This window comes from Cyrtonyx montezumae, unplaced genomic scaffold (assembly GCF_038088225.1).
Source record: "Cyrtonyx montezumae isolate F1298 unplaced genomic scaffold, pur_monq_1.0 scaffold_8, whole genome shotgun sequence".
In the NCBI taxonomy this organism is placed as follows: Eukaryota; Metazoa; Chordata; class Aves; order Galliformes; family Odontophoridae; genus Cyrtonyx; species Cyrtonyx montezumae.
The window spans coordinates 35048501-35074901 of NW_027072089.1; the positions used below are offsets into that span (position 1 = coordinate 35048501).

General features: G+C 36.8%; 1 protein-coding gene across 2 annotated transcripts in view; it reads left to right on the forward strand.

The window, feature by feature from the left end:
• TOX (thymocyte selection associated high mobility group box) overlaps positions 1-26401 on the forward strand; it is a 223847-nt gene that overhangs the window by 159444 nt on the left and 38002 nt on the right. The window contains exon 4 of one of the 2 annotated variants that reach the window (XM_065751909.1): positions 21993-22271. The exons of the other annotated variant lie outside the window; for it this stretch is intronic. Within the exon in view, the coding sequence (XP_065607981.1) occupies positions 21993-22271 (279 nt within the window). The remainder of the gene's footprint in view (positions 1-21992; positions 22272-26401) is intronic. 2 annotated transcript variants of the gene reach the window in all.

Consider the following 26401-nt stretch of genomic DNA (forward strand, 5'->3'; position numbering starts at 1 on the left):
ACTTCGCAGGGAAGCTCAGTTTTAACCTAAAGTTCACTTTATTTTTGGCATCTGAAAAGTGCTGCTAATCTGCTATCTTGAAGTAAGTGGGGAACTGTCTTCCAAAGAGGTAGGAAAAGTAGCTAGGGAGTTAAAAGACACTGAGAGTAGCCCTGTTTTAAACAGAAATCAGACAGTGGGTACCAGCAGCAGAAGCTTTGAGTCAAAAACAGACCTCATTTTTTCAGAATTTCTACATTATAAACTAATACTAAAGCTAAGCGAAACCACATGCAACAGTGGAAATCAATTTGTATATTTAAATTGGAGATGTGTTTGAAGATCATCTTGATATGAAATAGCATAGCAATTCATACATTTCCGATCCTGACTTTTTGAGGCCCTGGGAGCCAAAGTATAGCTTAGCTCCTTGAATCATATGCAGTTCAGTGAGGCTTTGCTTCTTAAGCATGTCAGATGAGATCAAGTTTTGCAAATGCTTGCAAGTTAACTCGCCAGGCCTGACATCTCCAGACTATAAAAACAACCCAAAGCCATGTGTCATGTATCCACACCCCTGAGAAAAACAGTTAAATCACTGGGGTCAGCTTAGACACTGCAGTTTGGAAGGGACAAATTAGATAGAAGTGGGATAGCAATTGAGTATTGCTTGTTCATTTGAACACAGTACGGTTTTTAGAAGGCTAAGTAGCATAGTGCTTATTCGAGGGATTATCTGCTACATAAAGTTAAGTTTTCAGCATTTCAGCAAACCAGCATTCAATTTCCTCCATTTTACTATTTTACTGTTATTCCTAGTGTCTGTGGCATCAAATTGTACTCCAAAAGCACAAAAGTCTCTTTTAAAAACAGAAATTTATATGTGATGCTGAAGTCATCATTGAAGTCAGGCTTTAATATAGCTATTAAACTTCTACTTGTCTTTACGTTTAGAATGGGATATATTTGAGTCATATTTCTCAGTATATATCATTCTAAACAGTAACTGTTTTAAAATATTCTCTTGCATTGATATTTTCCTAGTTTAATTACATTAAGTACTGGAAAATATTTCTCCTGGGAAAAGTCTGTGTTACAAGACTTTAAATCATCAGATGTAGCTTAAAATACATTTTTTTTGTTCTGATTCTCTAATGCATTTATTTCTCGGTGTGGCAAAGTGCTTTGCATTTCACCAAAGTGGTCATGAAATCACAATTCCCTTACATTATAACAATAAATCATTAAGATGATCATTTCAAAATGCAGAGGGAAATTGTAGCCCTGGTTCAGATCCTATCAGTGTCAAAAGAAAGGGAAAAAATGCTGTTTTTTCTGTCTCTGAATCAGTCTGTGTGCTAAAACAGCATCACAGGCCACTCTAAAGAACCATTCTAAGACCCAGGGCTGAATTAATTCATCTTTCTGCAGACTCTGATAGTTCCTGGAGTGGTGGGGAGAGAATTTCCTGTTGCACTTTTTACAATATTAATTACAGTATTTGGGTTTGCTAGAGAGCAGTAACAGCTAGATGCCTCTTGTTATGTCATTGTCAGTAGAAACAGAGCATTTTCTTTAGCATTAGTTGAGATTTTCACAGTAGTTGCCAGCCACAGTGGTCCAGTGAGACTTTGAAGATTATCAGAACTGACAACCACTGAGTAAGTGTAGAAATTCCATATAATTCTGCAATGAATTGATGCTCTGGTGATTCAGAATGTTAATCTATGTCTTCCAAAATTTTTCACCTAGAATACTGTCATAGTGTTCATGTTATTAAATAGCAAGGAATGAAGAGCCGGGGAAAAAGAAAACATCACCTTAAAATAATTAGGAAACAAGATAAAACTGAATAGCATGGCTTTTTCATGGTTAGCTGTGTTGCTGCAACTATGTGCCTATATTTCAACTGGAGAGAATGAGAAGGCACTCTATGAATTTTAACACCTTATAATGTTCATATTTGTCACTTTATTTTCTAGTTCTGAAATCACAGAATGAATTAAGGAATGAATTGTGCATCACACTGACAACATGATTATCCTTCTGAAATACTTCCAGTGTGTTCACTTTGCTAACCTGATATCAAGATTAGTTGGTTGTACATTTTTTCTTCTAAAATTAAGAAAAGTATTTTGGATGCACTTAAAGCTTGCCAAGGTACAGACTAAGACAGACTGAGGATGTCAGGTTTTTGTGTAGAAAAAGGAAATGACACTGCTTCTTCTGTCCTTTCCATAACATTGCTTTTTTAAATTTTGTTATACTTCCTAAAGGTAGTGGGAGTTACTTACATACAAAATATTCCTCATTAAAGCACGAGATTTAGCATCTGTTATTTTAATCAATTCACGACACAGTTATTTTTCAGGATGTTATAATACCACTGATATAGTATGATATGGAGCAATATTTATCATGTGCCAGTAATTTCCAAACCAAATTATCTCAGCAACAGTTTTAAGACGTAGCAAATGTAACCTACTTATGAACAGAGATTTGATTTGCTTGTTTCTTCTACCTGTTATCTTTGTTGTGTTTGACTGCAATTGTTTTAGATGACAGCAGTTGATAATTCATATGGAATTCAGGAGAGTACACTTTACCATTTGTGGTGGGGAGAGAACTCTACTTAATATCCTATGATCTTTCTCTACAATGTTAGCAGGAGTAAAATGTAATAATGCAGGGAGATATTAATTTGAGTTACCATGGGGAGTTAGTATTCTGTATATGGCTATTACTGAACAATATATCTCTAAAACAGCACTTCTTATAGCAGATGTGGTTTACTCAACTTTGAAAATAAAAGTAGTCCATTTCAGGTAGCAAAATATCAACCTTATTATTACTAAAATGCACAAAAGCACCTCAGAATTTTCAAAAAATGTATTTCCTCTTGGAGAATTTAAATCCTCCAAATTAAAAAACATAATTTTACAGTTTTTCATAAACTTTTTGTAAATATTATAAAGTTAGTGGTTAAAATTATTTAAAAATACTTTTATTAATACAGAGAAATCATTAAATTAAAAACACAATCCTACAGGTTTCCATATTAAGAGGTAGTTTTCAAAGAGAGATGCTTTAGGATCAATCATTTTCTTTAACGTGCATATTTCTTAAGTATTTTGGTTCAGTTCTCCTTAGAAACCTAGAATATAAATGCAAAGCCAATGTCTTTTTCGCAGTTAATTATCAAGGTTCAGAGAAGTATCTAGATAAGTTTTTCATTCTAAAATGTTTTTTTTTCTTGTCTTCTGAAAATACAACAGTTAAGTTTTTTCTATTGATATAAATGTAGCAACAGAGGTATAATTTCTTGAAACATCTCTGAATGCAGCACGTTTCCTTTATTCTTTGGAGAAAGAGGACTCTTGTAAACTCATTCAGTTGCTTATCTGTTAACACCACCAGGGGCCCTGTTTTGGCTTTACATTCTTCTGCATTCCTCAGATGATAGAGCTAGACACTTAAATGACAATTTCACTTACTGTAAATTGCACTGTACATATGTAGCTTGTCTGTCTGAAAGTCCTTGTGTTTTCTGACTACCAGAAAGGATAGGTTACATATTAAAAACAGGAGAAAGAAGGATAATGGAGGGAACTTGACCTATCTAGTGCATTACTCATATCCTCTTCTTTCAAAATGTAATATAAACAATGGCTAATGCATAAGCTGAAGTTGACTTTGTTCAGTTTATTTTCTTTCCATATGCTTCTAATTTCCTTCTTCTACTAGTCACTTACACATCCTTCATCAGCCCTGTATTAGTTATTCAGTCAGATTTTATGTAAACTGAGTCCTGAGATCTATGTACTAAACCTAGGAAGGTAATTATGAAAATTGCTCATGCAAATTGAGTAAAGGCACACATAAATTACCAGTTAGAGGCATAGCTGGTAGTGTGCTTGCGTATTTACCTGAATTGCATTCATAATTGCTGTAATTATGTGAACAGTCATGAATGTACTTCTGCACGCATGGCAACTACATTTTAAAGTTTCTTCCTGGAATGAGTAAAATGATTTCTGGGAGAAGTAAGGCAGCATAGGTTGATTTTGTGTAGTTATGAAATTCTCCAGTTTATACTAGTAGAGGGTGACCTTATTCTAGAATAATAAAGAAACTGGAGGAGCTGTTTAAAGTTATGCACTGTTTGAGTAGTACAGTGGCAAGAACAGTTCACCTGAAGGCAGTCTTTGGCAGACAAACACAACAGCAGTGTGTATAGGTCTTTCTGTTATTCGAAGTATTACTCTGTCTTGCCATTTTGAGATTATGTGAACTCTAATCTTTCTAATGGTTAAAGGGCACTTTCCAGTACTTTCTGACGGCATGTAAACTCACCACATAAATTCCATCTCAGATTTGGGTTTGTTTTATAAAATTATATTAATATGAATTTTAGCCATTAATAGATAAAAGTTAGAACCAAGATCTGTCTGTCAACAAAGCTAATGCGTGGTCAGAAGAAGAGTCTGGAAATTTCAGTACAGACTAGAGATCACAGCAGCCTGAAAATTGGCAGTCATAAGCAATTGTGTTTTGTATTGTACAAATATTATTTATCATCACTTTCAGCTCAGGCTGAGTGTAGGTTTTATAGTCCCAGATGGGAGTTAGAAATAGGTTAATATGACCGGAACCTCATCTGGGAAGAAAGAGAAGAGAAAAGCTTCCTTCGTATTTTCTTCAAAATGATGGTACAATTCATCCTAACTGAAATATTTCAACACTGGTGAATTTGTGGGGCAATACTGCTAAAACACCAGAGCCATTCCTTCCAGTAACCTATCTCTTGATCTGTGGATCCACAGTTGTTATGGACTCATCTAGTTAGAAGAAGAAAAGTCTCTAAAGCCTAACCTCATGGACTCTCATTAATCTACTCTTAGCTAAGTATCCTTCTCCTTCTTCATCATGAAGACGTGGTTTTCATAGCTAGGAAATTCCAGTATTGCAGTTTGTTGTTGTTGGGTTTTTTGTTTGTTTTTTTTTAATTTCCTGAGCTCATAATCTGTAAATCTCTTCTTCCCTTTTTCCCTTGCAGACAGTAATTGGTTCCTGCTTAAATTTCAGCATAACATTTTTCTGTATTTTAGTGGATTTCATACAACATAGGTGAATTACCTTGAGTTTTACTACTGTCCACGACAAAATATACAAAACAAATATTATGCTACCACACATCCTTACAACAGACTTCAGTGTGCTTCTATGGCATACAGGAATAAAGTGAATTTATTGTATAAATAGTCATAAATCTCACATCCCCACTTGTTTGCCACTTGGTAATGCTGAAAGTGGAAGTTTGTAAAATAACAGAAAAAGGATATTTTCTTGGCTGAACCAAGGCTGCTGCTTTATTCCAAAGATAAATAGGACAATAAGATGCTTCATAATCAAAAAGAATAAAGATTAAATAATGAGTTTTAAAAGAAATCGTAAGTTCTGATTGTCCAAAGTATATTCCTTTTCAAGACATTTTGGCCTTTTCCTTTATATATCTGAAATTGCTTTGGTAATTTGATCAAGCTTTATTAAGGAAAGTATCCAACATTTAGAAATATTAAACCAGCAAAATAAAAAGATAGTCTTAAATTAAAAAGATTTTCAGGAAGAATTTCTGTCACATTCTAATATAATGGATAATAAGCAATAACAGATTTACTAATTTTAATCTTCAGAGACTGCTGGATATCTGTTCATATTCTGCATAGATGAAAATAAAATAATTGAGATTTTTCTTGTTTCAGAGTTATAATATTGAGCTTGGCAAGCTGCAGATGGATAATTATACTAGAGATGTTAAATAAGTTTTGGAGACAAAATAGTAAATAACACAATACAGAAGAATGATGGACTTATTAGCATATCATTAAATTGCTTTTTCCCTGTGAGCCAAGCATATTTTTCATAACTTACAAAAAACATCTTGCCTAGCAGTCACACATATGCTTAACATTTACAAAACCCATTATATGTGACTACTTCATTCAGTTTATCTTTCTGAGAAAACTATGACAATATAGTTACAAATATTACTAAGTTTATCACTTGATAACAAGATAATTTATCTTAAAAAAAAATCTCGTCTTAAAAAAGATCTTTTCTTTCAACTTCCATTAGTGCTATTACTCACATTGAAAATTTACAAGACTGCAGCATAGCAACAAAAAGATTTGGTAATAGATCTTTTCAGTAAAGTCATTTAAACTGTCCAACTCATTCTTATTTGTCTAAATTACGGGTTTTATTATGATGTTGTACTTAATAGAAAGTAGAATCGTATGGGATATGTGTTTTTTTTTCATGGTTACTGTTATCAGCCAGGAAAAGTATGATCTTCTTTATCACGGAAAGTGAACTTAATCTGTAATCAATCTGAAACTCACAAAAAGCACACCCAGCACCTAGATGACTGGTTTACAGCAAACATACAAGTCAGTCACGACTGATGGATACAGAGTCACAGTTCTCTGTAGTTTAACATCAGTGCACATAGAGGGCAGAGAGTTATGAGTTTAACACAATTATTGTGCATGGAAATGCAAGAGCTAGTATGACACAACTGTTTCCACATGGAACTGAAATGGCTTGCGAAGTAGTTTGCTCAAATAGGAGTGCTATTTTTCAGTGAGCCTGACTCTGAGGCTCTGTTAACTCTGAGCCAGCTGAACCTGCCTAATCTGGTCACTACTAAATATACTCATGTCCAGACTTAGCTTATAGTTAATTCTGTATATTTTCTTGTAGTCGCATCATTTCTAAGCCACTACTCAAAAAAGGACACTATAGCTTTAGGAAATAATCTCAAGAATATTGCCCATCACAGCATCCAAGAAGAAGAGTATAAACAATTGTGGCTTAGATTTGCCTGTGTTACTCAGTTTCAAATATTCAACTTCATATTACATTGGAATGGAAACAAAGTTCCTTAAACATCTGTGTGTAACAGTAGAAGATTTTGTAAGCCTAATGATGAGGGTAATCAGATGATCAGAGCATGTAGTAGACTCAGGTTTTAGTCTTGTATTAAAACTAACAAGCAACAGAATCTTCTTTAGGATAGGCAAATGGAAGAATTATGGAAATGAAGAGAAACAATAGAATGCAGTGAAGGACAAAAGTTAGCTGCACATGCATTTTGGATGGGTCACTTTTGAAAGCCTCTTTGTTTTGAACTGAATATTGAGTTTATTGGGTTTTTTTGTTTTTTTTTGTTTGTTTGTTTGTTTGTTTTTTCCTAAAGTTATTAACTAGAAAGAATTGAGCATTTATTATTCTTGAACTTCACAGGGTAGAAAAGGCAGAGCCCTGTTCACCATCAGGCTCCAGAATTTGCTTACAGAATCACAAAATTGCAGAAGTTGGAAGGGAGCTCTAGAAAAGACATCAAGTCCACCCCCCTGCTAAAGCAGGTTCCCTAGAGTACATTATAAAAAAAAAAAAAAAAAAAAAAGAAAGCATCCAGGAGGGATTTTAGTATCACCAGAGAAAGCAACTCTACAGTCACTCTGGGCAGCTTGTTTCTATTCTTCATGTTTTATGGAACTTCCTGTGTTCCAGTTTGTGCCCATTGCTTCTTGTCCTGTCACTGGGCCCAACAAAAATAGCCTGACCCCATCCATTTGACTCCTGAACTTTAGATATTTATTAACATTGATAAAGTCTCCTTTCAGTCTTCTCCAGGGTAAACAATCTCAGATCTCTTATCTTTTCTTAAGGAAGATGCTTCAGGACAATATTCATCTTTGTAGCCCACTGTTGTACTCTCTCTAGAAGTTTCCTGTCTTTCTTGAACTAGAGAACCCAGAACTGAATACTCCAGATGAAACTCCAGTACTCCAGATGTGGCCACTCAGGGCAGAATAGGGGGGAATAATCATCTCCCTTGAGCTGCTAACCGCTCTCTTTTTAATGCATCCCAGGATACCATTGGCCTTCTTAGTCACAAGGGCACACTGCTGGCTCATGGTCACACCACTGTCCACAAAAACACCCAGGTCCTTCTCTGCAGAGCTCCTTTCCAACAAGTTGGCCCCTAACTTGTACTGATGCATGTGGTTAGTCCCCATCAATGTTGTAGGACACTACACTTGCTCTTGTTGAACTTCATTACATGCCTTTCTGCCCAACTCTCCAGCCTCTCCTGGTCTCACTGAAAGGCAGCACAGCCTTCTGGTGTGTCAGCCACTCCTCTCAGCTTTGTATCAGCATCAAACTTGCTGAGGATGGGCACTATTCCTTCATCAAGGTCATTGATGAAGATGCATTAAAAAGAGCATGGCCAGCAGGTCAGCCCCTGGGGAACATCACTAGTTTCATGTCTCCAACTAGACTCCATGCTGCTGATCACTCTGAGCTCTGCCAATCAGACAGCTCTCAACCCACCTCGCTGTCATCTCACCTATCCCGCGCTTCCTAAGCTTACTTACAAAGATGTTATGGGAAACAGAGTCAGACACCTTGCTGAAGTCAAGGTAGACAAAATGCACTGCTCTCCCCTCATCTACTCAGCCAGTCACGACATCATAGAAGTCTAAAAGATTGGTCAAACATGATTTCCCCTTGGTGAACCCATGTTGACTACTTCTGATAACATTCTTTTCTTCTACTTTCTTAACAATGATATCCAGAATAAGTTGTTCCATCTCCTTCTCAGGGACTGAGATTAGGCTGACTAGCCTATAGTTTCCTGGATCTGCCTTCTTCCACTTTTTAAACAATGAAGGAACAGTAGCTTTCTTCCAGTCTTCAGGTACATTTCTGTTCTCCATGACCTTTCATAGATGATAGGGAATGGTTTGAAAATCACTTCTGCCAACTCCCTCAGCACTCCTGTATGCATCCCATAGGAACCCATGGATTTGTGTGCATCAGGTTTCCCTAGACAGTCTCTGACCAGATCCTCCATGACCAAGAGGAAGTTTTCCTTTCTCCAGACTCTCTCTTGCCACTAGAGTCTGTGATTCCTGAGGGCCAGTCTAGTTAATAAAGACTGAAGCAAACAAGCCATTCATTAACTTCACCTTCCAAGTAGCCTCCCATTACCAAGACACCTACCTCGTTCAGCAGCAGGCCCAAATTATCCTTAGACTTTTTTGATATTGATGTACTTAAAGAAGCTCTTCTTCTTGTCCTTGACCTCCCTTTCCAGATTTAATTCCAAGTGGGCCTTAGTCTTTCTGACAACTATATTCCTCCCAAGTGGTCAGTCTCTCTTCCCACACTCCATAAACTTTTTCTTTATCCATTGAGTTTTTCCATGAGTACCTTGCTCAGCCATGCAGGTCTCCTGTCTGAGACCTTTGCCTGATTTCTTACTCTTAGGGATCTTGAGCTTAGAGGAAGTGGTGCATGAATGTCAACCTACTTTTTTGGACCCCTTTACTTTCCAGACCAAATAGGTCCTTGAAGAGGTCCAAATTGGATTTCCTTAAGTTCAGGGTCACAGTGCATTGTTACTGTGCATTGAAATAATTCAGCTAATACAAATCTAGGAATGAGGTTTTTTTATTATCAGGAATCTATAAGAGTCAAGGAAGAGCATGAACCAACATGATATATGCTATGGAATCGCTATGAATGCTGTGCAATCATATATCTTAAAATTTATTTTCAACTTTCAGTATTTTTTCTTGTTTTACCTGTCATTAATGAATGCAGGTTTAGTAGATCCTGCTTGAACAGTCACCTCTTACTGAAACTAAGCTCATTAAATCAGTATAAGAGCCTGAACTTACTGGAATTTAAAGGGTTATTTGGTTGTTCAATGACTCTACATCTTTCTCAAAGACTTTCAGACCTAGCAAGATAGCTAATGAATGTACCCGTGATGTCCTAAAAATACAGACACTAGCAAACCGAAATTGCAGGGCCAGTCTTAACATAACAAATAATATAGTCGTCACAATCTTTGGTGTGTAAACATTCTTAAATACTTTCTTTTAAACATCTCAGAGTAATTATGTTATTTCCAGTTTATCTCAAATACTTTCTAACTGCTGTGCATGTTACACTTTCTTTGAAATGTGTAATGTGATGTATATGGATATCTCATTATAAATTAATTTATTTAAATGCGAAATCCCCTAATCTTCTAAATATTAACACTAAAATATTAAAATATTTAAAATATGTATGACACAGTTCAGACACAGATATATTGACATCACTGAGAGACACACAGCTATGCACTTAGCTACATCCCTAGTCCTGTGCTGTGCTTAGCACTCTCTGTTCTCATGTGGCAAGCTCCTCCCTTGCAAATCTGCTGGAAAATTTACAAATCATCTACAGGGAGTGATACTAATTCAAGAAAGACTCTTCATGTATTTTTATTAATGTAAGTGTTTCTATGGAGGTTTCTTTACATTGTGGTAAGAGAGGACAGTGTGGTCAGGTTGTCTTTGTTAAAGCAGATAGAACAAAAAACACATGACAGATAATAGTTTCATAGTGTGGTGAACATCTTTAAAAACAAACAAACAGAATGGAATGGAATGGGATGGAATGAGATGGAATGGAATGGAATGGAATGGAATGGAATGGAATGGAATGGAATGGAATGGAATGGAATGGAATGGAATGAAATGGAATGGTGCAGAGCAGAGCAGAACTCCACAGTTGTTTCTGCAATATCATATTGGCAACTGTGTTGTTTTGGGCTAGTCATAGAAGCAAAGCACTGCCCAACAACTGTAGTTGCTCTGTTTCCCTCCTGCCCTGTAGCAAGCACAGTTTTGCACTACTTGTAGTATTTCCAGTGATGTATTTCTTTATTCCTAGATCTAATCTTTTCATGTCCTTTGGATGCTTCTATTTTTATTGTCTAAAGGAAGGGAAAACATTACTGTCTTTCAAATTGTCTTTTTTACTTCATTTGTTATGATAAAAGGATATTAACTCAGGTGTGTCTGAGTGAACCTGTGTATACACTGCTGACTCAGGTGTTATTTAGCACCACCAATATAAACATGAAATGGATGATTGTTTTCCTTATATAAATAGTTGGAGAAATAGAAAATTGTTCTGTTGATATTTGCAAAATGCATTGAAGGGATAATATTGTTATCAGGAGATGTGTTTCAGAATATTTGACTTGCATGTCCTAGATTCCATTTGTCTGCTGTCTACCTATAGCTGCTGTTAAGACACTTTAAAAAGGGAAAAAGATAACACGCATTATTCACCATTAATTCTTTAAAATGAGTCATTATTAAAAGCTTAATTGTTTGCTGAGAGGATCCAAATAAGTGGACTTTGCAAGATCAAACAAAATTGAAGATATTTGGCCAAATTAAAATGGAAACATGCATCTAGAATGTACCAAATGAACATGTATGCTCCTGTAATAATAATTTTATTATCTTCAGCTTCCAGACCAGACTTTTAATTATGACCCTTTATATCAGTGAAAACCATGTATTCAGGATTAAAAACCTATTTCTTTAACTAGTCTGGTTAAAGACTGTGGTTTGATATATTCTATGCTACAACTTTTATAAAAACCAGAGAACACTTCTAATAACACTTTTCTAATTTCATGGTTCAGTGCACAGTCAGTAAAGATTTAAATAATTCAGAAAGAAAGCCTATTCTGTTTCTTTATTAGAAGTTTGAGTCAGGCAAATTCTTTGACATTTAATAGGTTTTTAACCCTTTTAATAACTTCTTATAATGAAATTTATTGGAGGTTGTTTTAAATAAAGGGTTATTATATTAGATTGAATAGCAGTCGGTAGTTTTTTATGATTAGTTTTGAGACCTTAGTACTGTGTGCCTCAAAGAATATTAAAACATAAAGTAGAAAAGAATGTTAATAGTCACAAAATTAACTGTATACCAAGAAATATAGAAACCGTATATTATTGCATTCTCGTCATTATGTGATTGCACTATAAAATTTTGCAGTCAAATTTTGAGTATATAATTGTTTTAAAGGAGATTAAGATCACTTACGGAAAGAATGATATATAAAGCAACGAAAAGTGGTTTAATTTCTAACAAATTGATTTTTGTAAGATTAGTAAAATTAATAGTTTGAGGGTTTTTTTTTTTTTGTTTTGTTTTGTTTGGTTTGGTTTGGTTTGGTTGGTTGGTTGTTTTTTTTTACTTTCAGGTTCTTTTTACATGTGAGATTTCTGCTGGTTGATTTTTAGACTGTTTTTTCTATCAACAAAAATTTTGAATGACCCATTCATTTTGTCCTGAAAATGCTCTTGGCATAGGATATAAAATGCACTTGTGTACAAAACTAAAATATTTCCCAAATACCCACTTACTTTACAACTCAGTTTTTCATTACACAGTTAGCTGATACAGAAGAGAATTGTAAAAATGAGATGATGAAAACACACATTTTCTTTTTCTGTTAGACTGTGCTTTGGGTTATTCCTTTTAATGTGTTTTAAATGGTTCTCTGTGGTCATTTTACTTTAGCTATCATAACAAACCTTTCTTTAGCAGTCATTCTTTTATATACATAAAAGGAAGGCTTGGTTACAGATACGATTTCTACTTTTACTGTATGCAGGGATCTGTGGAAATTAGGGTTTGATCTACTTTTGTTCATGGCAGGACATTCTCATCAGTTACAGCTGTATCTGCTCTGACCAGTGAATCCTAACTTGTCAAATTTCAAATTTCTAAATATTGGGTCCACTTTTTGTTCTTCTCTATTGTACAAATACACGAGTTCAACTAGTTTTATATTGCCACATTGAATAATATCACCACATTGTGAAACAATGCATGAAACTGTATGGTTGGCTTTTAATTCAATTGAAACTTATCTAAAATCTTACTACAGATATACAATGAATAACCATGGGGTATCACAGCACCAAGCCTGCTGGAGTTCATGAAGAGTTTGAACAACAATCTCAGAAATATTTTTTGAAGTTTGGGTAGTCCTTTGTGGAGCCAGGATTCAGACTTGATGACCCTTGTGATTCTATGACTACTGTTTACCATTATTATGAACCGAGTGAAAGTTTTGGCATAGAATGAATATTTCCATATTTTTAGGCAACCTTAAAGTTAAACTTAGCTCCAAATCTGTGATGAATATTGATTTTATTTGGATAATTGAAAAAGGTTATTGAGTTTTTTTGTTTCTTCAATTGTTTATTTTCACCATAAAGGATGGTTAACATCTCCCAAACACAGTTCCTTTTCAGTGTATGGAAAAACTATCCACACACTTAAAGCTGTCTTTTTCTATTATTTTTTAACTTTTACTAGCAGAATCAAGTCTGGGCTGTGGTGACAATGCAGTGGAGTTCATGCTCCTGAGGGATTTTGGACAAAGAGTAAAATCAGAATACCAAATTTTTGGAAAGCAAAATTCCATCTCTTCACAGAGCTGGCCAAGAAAACTCCCTGGGAAACTGCTCTCAAGGATAAGGGAGATGAGCAGAGCTGGCAGTTCTTTATGGAAGCTTTCCTTATGATATAAGAGTTTTCCATTCCTAGGTGTAGGAAGTCAGGAAAAGAAGGCAGGAGACCAGCATAGCTGAACTGGTTAGTCAAACTGGAGAGAAGAAGAAAATGCACAGGCAGTGGCAGCAGGGACACATAATCTAAGAGGAGTATAGGGATGCTGCTAGGCTATATAGAGATGGAGTCAGGAAGGCCAAGACTCAACTGGAACTGGACTTGGCAAGGGGTGCAAAGAAGGATAAGAAAGGCTTCAATAGGAAAAGTAAAGTCCAGAGGGCATATGCTATCTAGTGAGCAATACAAGCAGGCTGGTAACAATAGACAAGGAGGAGTCAGAATTAATCAACAACTTTTTGGCCTCAGTTTACACTGACAACTCTTCACACAGCCCTCAAGCGGATGGGTCAGAAGGTAGGGACTGAGGAAGCAGTGCCCCTTCTGCTGTAAGCAAAGATCAGGTTCACAACAACCTGAGGAGTATGAACATCCATAAGTCTATGCATCCTGATGAGTTGATCCCAGAATCCTGAGGAAATTGACTGGCATGTTCATCAAGCCACTCTCAATTATATTTGAAAAGTAATGTCAGTCAGGAATGGCAGTGTGGCACCCATTTTTAAGACAAGTAGAAAGGATGACCCAGGGACCAACTGGCCTCACCTCTGTTAGCTTCACCTCTGTGCTGGGGAAGATTATGGAACAGATCATCCTGGAAGCTATGCAAAGGCTCGTGGAAGAGAGGGAAGTGGTACAAGACAACCAGCATGACTTCACCAAGGGCAAGTCCTGCCTGACCAGTCTATGATGGTGTAACTGCATCACTGGATATGGGTAGAACCAATGATATAATCTGGACTTCAGTAAGGCCTTTGACAAGATCGCTCACAATATTCTTCATTTGCATGTGGACTGTTGTATGGACAAGGAACTGTCTGTTAGATCACATTCAAATAGGGCTGATCAGTGGCTCAATATACAGATGGAGATCAGTGGCAAATGGTGTCCCTCAGGGGTCAGTATAACAGTGGGATCAAATGTGCCCTCAGCAACTTTGCAGAGGACAAGACAGAGGTACAGTGAACATGCCTGAGGGACATGATGCTATCCAGAGAGACTTAAACAGGCTTAAGCAGGAGAACTTACTGAGATTCAGCAAAGCCAGATGCTAGGTCTTGAGGCCCCTGGAGTTCAGCATCCAGATGTGGAGTCCTCAGTACTGGAGACACATGGACCTGTTGGAGTGCATTCAGAAGAGGGCCACAAAAATGATTCAAGGGTTGGAACACTTCCCCTATGAGGTCAGGCCGAGTGAGCTGGGGCTTTTTGGGCTGGAGAAGACCTGAGAAGACCTCTGTGGCCTTTCAGCATCTAAAAGAGGGGCTACAAGAAAGGAGACAGACTCCTTAGCAGAGTCTGTTGTGACAGAACAAGGGGAAAGGGTTTTAAACTAAAAGAGAGAGGGGAGATTTAAACTGTGAGTAAGGAAGATGTTTTTTTACAAGAAGGCTAGTGAAGCACTGAAACAAGTTGCCCAGAGATGTGGTGGATGCCCTCTCCGTGGAGGCATTTGAAGTCAGGCTGGATGAGGCTCTGAGTAACCTGATCTAGCTGCAGATGGCCCTTTTACTTCCAGGGGAGTTGGACTTCTTCTGGACTAGTTGGACTACTATGACCTTTAAGGGTTCTTTCCAACTGAAATGATTCTACTATTGCGGCAGACAGCGGCCAAGTAATCTGCAGGTACTGATGCAGTTAATGGTGATCCTAAGTTTATTTCTAACAGCAGCTTACGTTTATACCGTTCTAGATTACAGCATTCACTGAAAATAGCCCACGCATAATCACAGCATCTGATTGGTTCACAGGATACAATCGTGCACCTGTTATGTGTGCTACAATCGTCTCATCTAGTTGTTACTTTAAGCAAAGCTGCTGTGTGTTTCAATTGTTTCATCTAATTGTTACTCTAGCCCAAGCACGCATCTTCTCCTTCTATCTGGTACATGCCTTTCTTCTGCTCTACAGCTTCTGTTCTGTTCTTGTCCTGCTTTTCAAACAATAGCAACCTTTATGGCAAGGATTGCTCACATGTCTTCTCAAAAATCCCCTACATACTATTATGGAGGAATTTGTTTTTGTTTTTTCTTTTAATGATCTCTTTGTCACTGGAAAACATCTCACAGACATTCATTAGTTTATAATAGAAGACAAACCATGTAATAAAAGCTGTAAAATTTTTAAGGAAATTCATTACTTTTTATGAACTTTCTACCTGTATGATGACAAAGATGAATGACATTAGTGAAGAAGACTTAGGGTTAGGGTGAAGGTTATTGCTCTTCTCACAATACTGTGGATATTGTCATAGGTAAAACTTCAAGAGACCCTGGGTTTTTCTCCCAAAATCTTTGCTTGAATTAATTAATTGTACTGTACTGTCCTATATTCAGAAAGGAAATAATTAATTTTTCTACTAGTAGTTGATATGGTGCTGTGTTTTGGATTGAGGATGAGAATTAAGTTGATAGCACACCAGTGTTTTGTTACTGCTGAGCAGTTCTTATGCTCAACCAAGGAGTTTTCTGCTACTCAAAATGCCCTGCCAGAAAGGAGGTACACAAGGATATGGGAGGGGAAAGAACTAGGACAGCTGACTCAAACTGGCCAGTGAGATACCTCACACCATATGGTGTCATGCAGAACAATAGAATGGGGGAGCTGGCAGGCAGTATAGCTGCTGCTTGGGGTCTCTCTGGGTATCAGTCAAATAGTGGTGAGCAATTGCATTGTACATCGCTTGCTTTCTATATTCTTTTATTATTATTATTGATTATTATTATTAACCTTTCCTTTTCTGTACTATTAAACTGTCTTTAGCTCAACCTAGGAATTTTAATTTTTTCTGATTCTCTCCCCCATTCCACTGAGGGGATTGAGTGAATAGCAGTGTGGTGCTGAGCTGCCCACTGGGTTAAACTGTAACACACAGCATCAAAATAGTATGCAGTAATATTTCTCACAATAGTATTTCTCTTTGGTGTACACTTAACTCCTAGACAAGAAGTAGATGACCATCAGCCACTTCTACCATGCCCATGAGAAAATCTATGTTGTCCTACCTTGTATAAAAACTAAGCAGAAATTCCCATAACACCTGGTGCTGGAATAATGTCTACTGTGTTTGCTGTGAATTTCTCAGGGTAGTGAGATATATGATCTTTATTTACTTCAGAGAGTAAGCCTTTCTACTTCAGTTTTAATGTGTTCATTTCTAGTCTATAATCCCTAGCATTTCTTGTATATATTTAGACCTGTCATATGTACTTCATTCTGTTATGGCAACTTCTCTTTTTTATTTCAGTTAAGGATTACACTTCTTATAAATGCATTTAAGTAAGGAGGAACAATTTGGAATCTCACAGCTTTTGAGAGAGAGATTGCATCATAGTTCCTAATTATAACAAGAAAAATTACATAGAAATTATTTTGCTAACATCACATTCTGATTGAAACTGCTTGACTAATGCTTCCTAGAAAAAACTTCTTTCCTTCCCAAAGCCAGCCAAGGTTGTTAGTTAAGGGTCCTGACATTTGACTCTCTTTGCATCTTGCATGAATAACCAGCTTACATCAGGAAGACAGATTATTAGAGATTTTTTTTAATGCTTTATCCTAGACTCTGTGAGAGACTTGAAGGATTCAATCTGAAAGCTTTGTCAGATAAAAATATGTGTATTTTGTGGAGTTTGCAGCACAGTATTTCGAGAAAGACAAAGACCATTGAACATAGTCCAGAGGACAGCAGGAAGAATGATCAAAGGTGTAGAAAACACAGCATATGAAAAAAAGTCTTTCAATCTTCAGGTTTGGTTGTTTTGTCTAAAGAAGAGAAAACTGAAAGGAAATTCATAATAGCTTTCCAGTGTGTACAGCTTTTCTGTAAATAAGGGGAAAAACATTCCTCATGTCCACTGGGAGTATAGTAAAAAGTAGTAGGTTTAAATTACAACAAAGGAGATTTAGGTGAGACATTACAGAAAAAAAGCCCTTTCCACTGTAAGGATAGTTAAGCACAAGAATTGCCTTGGGAGGTTATGAAGAGGTTAGACAAACATCTGTCAGAAATGATTTAGGTATAACTAATCCTGCTGTGAGATAAAGTGTTGGACTAAATAACCTTTTAAGGTCCCTTCTAGTACTCTTTTCCTTGATTCTGTGATTAGGGTACTGTTTTCATATTGTCCCACAGTGAGATGATTCTGTGTGAGGATGACATTGCCATATTCTGCATAGCACACTTTTATAATTATTATTTTAAGCTGATGGAGAAAACAGTGGTCTGATGTTTAATGCATTTTAGTTTTACTCTTACTACCTTATACAAGCTCTGAGCAGGGCATTGTTTTCAGACAGACAACAAACGGATTGTTGTGATAGTGCACTAACTACGTTCCTATTAGGTGGGTTATGGTACACGTCTCAAAACTGGATACTCTTACAATGTTTTTTAACTCATAGTCAAACACTTGCATAGATAGATGCTTGGTTTCTGTTTATAAGCAAAACGCAGATGGAAAAAAAAAATAGATATAGCCGTGAAAGCAACTGTGTCATAGCTTCCACATTAGTAAAGCCAAAATAAAATGAGACACATTCTAAAGATGAGTATAAAGCAAGTTGTGAAGCATCGTGGAATTGACAGATGGAGAATGATGTTAAGGTGCCAAATATTATCGTTATTACCTCATCAGACAGGCCGTCAAAGGCATCATTTTAAGACTATCCTTATCCTCTGCAGCTCACAAATTCTTTGACTTTGTTCTCCTCTTTGGCATTCTGCCATCAGGCAAGATTTGTCTTAGTCTTTGCATTCAGTGGAGTGTGTTTGCAATATTGTTTCTGCATATTGGATATGGCTCTAGCACAGCCACACTGCGGTGGGCTCCATCTGGAACAAGCAATAGGAAGCTTCTGATTTTGAAGTACTTTGTATCAAATTGGTCATACTCAGCTTGCAATGCAGACAGATAATGTGTGTGATCAGTGCCACTGTTCTCACTGAGGAGAGGTCATCACAGTGTTTAGGGACAGGGCATAAGTCATAGCACAGCAGCAATGGAAGTATGTGGTTTTCATTGGCTGGACTGTTACTGAAGTCTGTTGATTCTTTAGAAACCTAAAGATCGGGTGCTTTCCACAGCATTACATAGTAACTTTTCACAGTTACTGTGGTCAGCTGCCCATTCTGACTCAAATTTCCATTTTCTTAGTCTCCTTGTTACTTGAGGAAGGATCAGGATTTGGGAAGGCTCTGCAGTACAGGAGAGAAGTGAGACAGAAATCTCATCTGTAGATGCAGAGCCACATGCATTCTCCTTGCTGAGGGTCACAGCTCAGTTCATGGATGTCACTGGCATGTTCCCAGGTATTGCTCTTCTCTGGAGACAGGTCCCTTAGGTGATGGCTTCTGGCTTAGGGAACATGTGCTTTTAAGCAAGCTGTCTCCATGCTGCTTTCTCCTGGTTCTGTAAAGGTTGCCTGGTATTGATCTAAAAGTTCAAGAGACAGATCCTTACAAATAGGCACATACATATTTTGTATGGGGATATGTCCAATACTGTCCAATTGGTGTCATGTTATCTGAAAAGGAGCTGTCTGTTCAATGCTGAAACTAAAACTGAACACAGACTATTTAAAAATATATGTTGCTTTAAAGATGACAAACACAGAATGCTCTGCAGTATCTATCTGATAATAATTGAAGTTCATAGAAAAAAATTTTAATAAAGGAGAGAGTGTTTGAAAAATAACAAGTTTATTGCATTTTGCTTGGGAAAAAAAGTAATTACAATTATAACCTTTGGTCTGCTTTCAATGGAACGGATACTTGGCAAATCCATTCAAAAGATTGAAATAGTTGTTAGGAGTTTCAGATGATGTTTGTTTCTACTCCAGAGTTCATAAAATCATTTGGATATAAGCTCACATAACCACAGCATCACAGAATGGATGCAGGTGGCAGGGACTTCGGGGTTTATCTGGCCCAACCCCCGCTCCAGCAGGGGCACCCAGAGCAGAGTGCACAGGCCCATGTCCAGGTGGCTGCTGAAGATCTCCAAGGAGGAGATTCCACAGCCTCTGGGCAGCCTCTACCAGTGCTCCATCCTCTGCACAGCACAGAAGTGCTGCCTGGTGTTCTGAGGGAACCTCCTTTTCCAGTTTGTGCCCATTGCCTCTTCTCCTGAATCTAAGTGCCACTGAAAGGACGTGGCTCCATCTTCTTTGCACCTTCCCTTCAGGTATTTTTATGAATGGAAGAGATCCCCCTGAGCTTATTTTTTTACAGTCACAGTTCTCTCAGCTTCTCCTCACAGGGGAGGATCTCCAGTCCCTCAGTCATGTGCGCGGCCCTTCACTAGCAACTCCCATATGTCCAGTTTTCTCTTGAACAGGGGAGCTCAGAACTGTACACAGTGCTCCAGGTGTGGCCTCCTCAGTGATGAGCAGAGTGAGAGGAAGGAGCACCTCCCTCAACCTGCTGGCAATAATGCAAAATCCCGTGGGAGGGTTCTGGGCTGTGCTGGGTGTCACATGCAGCTGACAGGGCGAGCAGGAGGCTTTAGGGGCACCAGGCCACATGGCATCTGGTGAACACCTTTTGGAGAGGGCCTGGGGGCAGCCTAACTCCCTGCTCATGCTACACCAACTGCTTGCTGCTCAGTGACACAGCTGGGCTGGGGGAGGTAGGGCCAACCAGTGGTTAGAGCTTTATGGCACAACTGCTTTTGGCGTAGACTGTGTGCCAGAGGCAGTGATAGCGATAGCTTTCAAGGCTAATACGTTTGAAGGGGAGCTGGTACTGCAGAAAAGGGAACACTCAGTTGAGATCTTTAAACATATGAATGTCTGTCAGGATTCAGATTCCAACCTTCAATTGATTTCATACACTGCTCTGACTCCTTTCCTCTGCTGCTACAGTATTCATTAAGCAAACTTGAACATATTTGTATAGATAACCCCTTTTTACCAAAAGCTATTAATTTCTAAAGCAATATAAATACAGGTATAATTATGTTTGCAGAATGTATTCCAAATACTTCTTAGAGATACATGTGCATTTAAAGTGGTTACTATTCCAGAACTAATGCTATTATAAGTTTAATTTACTGCCAGCCAGTCAGCCTTACAAAAATCAATCTCCAAGCTCATAAAATATCTCCCAGAAACTGTGATTTCTTACTAATGAGAGAAAAAGTAAAGTTACAGGTTTATCTTTCCTTTTTCTGTGCCTTACTGGTTGTGGGGTATCTTATAGATTCCTCTGATATATAGGAGAGTGTGTACAAGAAACAGATAGGTTACAGAAACAGGTTATGGAACTCACAAGGTCTTCAAAGTTAAAGAAGAACAGAGCCATCCTTAGATGTTTTGGATAACAAGTCTAACAAACTCTGTCAGTAGATAAATGTGGTTATGTTAATACGTTGAACCATTAACGTGTGTCCTTATCACAATGGAATTTATACAATAGTAGTTGCTGTCAGATTCCACTCGATACTTACGGCATGTTTGTCTGATGCACTGAATGACAACTATATCTACTTCATTTCAGCTTTGAATTGACAATTCAATTTTATATCACCCACCTAACACCTTAGCTTAAATCTGAGCTTCTTGATACTCTTTGTCTTTTGTCACGATTTGGTATGAGTATTCTGAAAAGATATTATGGAGGATCTGTTGTTGTGTGTGTGTGTGTATGTGTGGTACATTTGACCTCTGGACTAGCAAGGAGTTTCATCCTCCAACGCTTTAAATTCTTATCCTTGCAGAGAATGTATTTGTTGCTTGAATTAAAATAGTATGTCTTGTTAATGCTGGAAAGCAGTGACCCACATAGCACAATGGATTCATTTGTCAATCCTGTAACTTCTGAGCTTTCTGTTCATATATTTCTCAGCAGAAAATCAACTCAGAATTCATTTAATCAGTCTATCAGTGGATCCTTTCTGTCAGTCTGAAACCTTAAATATCCAGTATCTCATTGGGCAGCACCAGGAATAATAGTTTTGTATTTAATACTAGATATTCCAATTCTGAAAACTCCAGCTTCCAAATTCACAGCTCAAATACACACAAATCTTAAGAAGAAAAGTAGGATCTGAAAATAGCCTTGAATTTTGAGGATATTAATTTTCTGATCTGGCTCTAAACTTCAGAATGCAAACCTGCCCCCATTTGTTAGCATTTCTGAAATACTCTGAATGCAGTTACAGAAAGCAGTGCGTTTTTGCTCCTCATAAAAAGAAACAAGCTTTCAGTACTTTTTGCTATTCCCACAGGTTGAGGCTACAGCCTGAATAGTTTGTAATAGTCAGTGTTATTCAAATTACAGTCATATTCTATTCTGCTTATTTCCAGTTATATTTCCATATTTATATGTTTATTTGAGTACATATCATTTCTTTTAAGACTTATATAGCCGATCAGGCCAACAGAGGTCTAAAAGAACAGGACACTTTATTAGTGGTATGCTTAATACAGTTTTTTTCCTCTTGTAGATGCAAGATTTACGGAATACAGAAGGAGCCCAGTATAGTTCCCATCCTCAGATGGCAACCATGAGGCCAAGGGTTCAACCTGCAGATGTTAGGCAGCCAGGAATGATGCAGCACGGGCAGCTGACTACTATTAACCAGTCCCAGCTCAGTGCACAGCTTGGTTTGAATATGGGTGGAAACAATGTTCCTCACAACTCACCCTCTCCACCTGGAAGCAAATCTGCAACTCCTTCACCATCCAGTTCAGTCCATGAAGATGAAGGAGAAGATAGCTCTAAGGTAGGCTTAGATGCTAGGATTACTGTGTAAATGGTGGATATTTTTAGGACCTGCTAAATGAATCATATGGCCACAGTTATTAAGGTGATACTTTATACATTGTTGGTGGTTAACTAAAGTGAACTAAAGGGTTATGAATACAGAACTTGTAGTTTCCAGTCAATTCTTCAGGCAGTTTGAGTAAATGACATCATTCTCCTTTGTGAGAGCAAACTGGAATCCTGTAAAATATTAAAGGATAACCATTCCTTTAGGACTTCAATATAAAGGTTGAATTTTCTCACTTGCATAGAATGGATGTTTGTTCCCAGTTAAAGATCAAGTTACTGCTATAAAAAGTATGAACTGTGTGTACAATATGCTAGTCTTTGCAATTTGGTCATAGGGTGAGTAAACAGAACATCATAGCAACCAGAACAGAAATATCCTCTACAAACTTTGAAGATCTTACCTTGAAAAATTGAAGACCCATTATATATTTATGAATTTGGAGGTGCTGACACTCCAGCATGACATGTTTAAGCTTCCTTTTTGTATTGCTACTGGTTTAAAAGTAATAATTGCCATTCAAATAATAGTTTCCTTTATTTAAATAATAAATGGTGACTTATTTAACAGCTTGCATATAAAATCCTCCCAAAATTGCCCAAGTCCTGAAAATGTACCCCAAAATAAAAAAGTATATTATCTGAATTTTGCAGACTTAAGATGAGATTAAAAAAAGCCAAGACAGTACAATGCCATCCAATAAATCAGGTATAGAACATATGGTAACTGAAAACCTCTTAGTTCTTTTTGATATTGACTGCAAAATGGAAGTCGTTATGCAGTAGTGAAAATGTTGTACCGTGGCCATATCTTGTGGGGAAAATTTGCAGACTTGAGAGAAGCATGAGGGAAACACGTAAGCCACTGAGGAGGTATAATCGAGTCAAGAATTGTAATTCTGATTTGTTTTCAAATTGTATTGTTTTCCATGCCTCCAGCTATAAAATAATCATGTAATTGGAGACATATGTTTTACTACATTTTAAATAAATTCAGATTTAAAGTTTTATTTCAGGACTTTCCCCTAATTTCACAAACTTCAGTTTTCAAAAATTACTGAATAATTCATACATTTTAAATGAGCACTTTGTTACTGAGGGAGATCTTAGAATACAGCTATGTAAAAATAATTCCAAGCAGCCATTACTTTTTCAGAATAATTTATTTGCTACTCCCGTTTCTTTTCTGTTATTTTTTATATGTTGGTGGAAGTGCATGGGTTGCTTCAAAATTCTGGAGAAAACACCCAATCTAAAATTAAAACTTTTTTTGTTTCTTATTTATTAAATTCTTAATATATTTAACGCGCATTTCTGATGTCCTTTTTCACTGCAGCATTTCATTCTGCCAGGAGTATAGAATTGGGGTTTCGTGCAGTCAGTATGCATATGAAGATAGTATTTCTAGTAGAAAAATAATGACTGCTGCAGACCAACTAAAACTTGATCTTTTCTCTGTGGAAGCCAGATCATACAGTGTTCAACTTTTTAACAAGCCATGTTATTTAGGAAATTCTCTTTAAAACATTCTCATGCTAAATTTAAGAAGATAAAGATGAGAAAATATACAGAACACAACTAAGAAGAACAACTCAGTGTACAGAAGTTGATACATTGCTTTAAAATTATTCAATAGTTGTTATTTCTAGTATTAAACGTGGTTAATAATGATAAAGTGTGTAAACTAGTCTTCAACTAACGAGGACTAAATTATAAGCTTAAAGGCAGGCACACTGTACTGTACCTGCCTTCTATAGGATTTCTTACATCTTCCTGAAAATACCTGAAGTTGGCCATAGTTGGACCTGATACAATAGTTTCAGTGTAGTTCCTTTCATAAAATACAAGAGTTTTGGAATAATCAACATAAAAAACTAGCATAATGTTGTAGTTTATGATTTAAAACCCTCCACTGTCTATCTTTCCGTTACACCTCTCTCCCTGGAAGCTGCCAGTGAATGGATATGGATACTTAGGATAAACTTTTCTATGGTGATCTTTTTCCACAGCCACACTAGCAATAAATTTTCTCAGAGCTATGTTAGAATAATATGTGAGGTTTCTTCTCGCTCTATAAATTCTCTTCCCAGTGAAAGAAGATACTGATGAGCATAGGAGGAGGTAGAATGGCCATTCTCTTTCATGAGAACTTCTGTCCTTAACTTTGATTTTGGAGTTTTCTCATATTTTATAAACTGCCATGTAGATGTAAGATTTAATATTACTTGATAGCTCAGGGCTTGAACTCGTTATTCAGTCTTTAATATGAGTGCACATGTTGTAGTCCTGTAGAAGCTACTGTATCCCACCAGATTTAGGCAGCTCCATTGAGTCAGTAAAATTCTCCTGCTATAAGAACTCTGTAAAAAGCAGTCACTCTGAATTCACATTTTTATTAATAACACCGGTGACAATTCTCCCATTCAACCAGCAGCAGATGTTTGCTGATGCACCAACACTGGTCAAAAAGACAATGTATATTTTCAAATTGAATGGGTCTCCATCATCTCAATGTCAGATGACCTCTGTTATTTTATATCAGCTAAATGCCCAGCTTTACATATGAAGGACAAGCAGATTTGGTAGAGAAATCCCTAATGTCTATATCTATATCCATCTAGAGAAAAAAAAATCAAAGAAATGTCAATGCCCTGTTTATGTTTGCATAAATTTATAAAAGGGATTGACAGAAGGTATGAACAAGATGAACATTTGGAATAGAAATATGATTGTATTCCTATTGATCCATTGATTTCTGTGCATGTAGGAAATGACCATTTCAGCTTAATGTACATATTCCAAATGCCATTAGGAGGAGTCTTTACAAACTGATGTAATTATCTCCTTAGTTATTCTTAATGTAATGTGTGGGACTATGTTTAGAAGAAGAAAAAATGTAGAACATAGAAGACAGTAGTTGTAAATAACAGCAAGAACATTCTAAACGAAGTGGTCTCTTAACACATGCTTTATTCCAGCCAAATAGAATTGGATGATTACGGTTATGTAGTTTTTGTTCTTTTTCTTACTGTCGCTGAGCACCCCTTTGTTTAATGCCAAGTATACATGTGAAATTCTAGAAGCATTATTGGTTTGAAAATATGCATTTCTTCATAGATGGAAAAAAGGGTTTTCTTCCATGTTCATTTGACTATCACTTAGGGGAGAATTTCCTACAATGTTGTTTAGAGGAAAGATAGTGAGAGGACTGCAAGTAGCAAGAATTAACCAACAGAAACATGATTACTAAAGAACTACTGCAGCATATTCTCTTTATGTGGTACAAGTTTTACAATATTTACTTTATATGATAAGAGTTATAAGTAGAATTCTATGCTGTCTGTTCAGCCTATTATGCAGATGGTGCTTGATTAAAATCTATTTTAAACTACAGCGATTACTGCAAGATAGTGTGCGTAAAACAGCTCTCTTAGCTCCATTAAAGGCTTTGGTACTATTGCAGTTTATTTTAAATATGCTTATAGACATTTTCCAGCTTCTCAAGGGACATTTAGATATCAACGATGTGCCTTACTTGATAGTTTTAAATCCTACACTAGATATTCTTCTGATCTATTATGTGTGCAACATGGTTAATGTACACTTCTTTAAAGTGAAAGATTATTGCTTCCTTGTGATAAATAAGTTAAATACATCACCATAATTAAGCAATAAGCCATGACAGGAGGTGGATTACCATGAGCTAACTACACCTCCAGGGATTTTGAGGCACAAGTCTATGCCTAGCAGAGTATATGTTTTTTATTTTATTTCCCATCTGTCTCTGCTTTGGTGGTTAGAAGTGGGGCCTGTGAAGCTGATAGACTGATGAGAGCATAAGGCAGGCCATCATCTCAGCCATTTGCAAGGTTATTAGTATTGAAATTCTGGTATTCTTTTTATGTAGTTATTTTCATATAAGACAAACAGAATTTCCCATGTGAGTACTCTTTTTTTAACAGTGGGTTTTTGAATACTCTTGATTGTTCCAGTTGGAGAATAAGATTTTAGAGCTGTTCTTGGAACAGTTAGCCAGCAGTCTTCATGCACAAGTTTCTGCAGCATATCACCTAGATTAAGAAG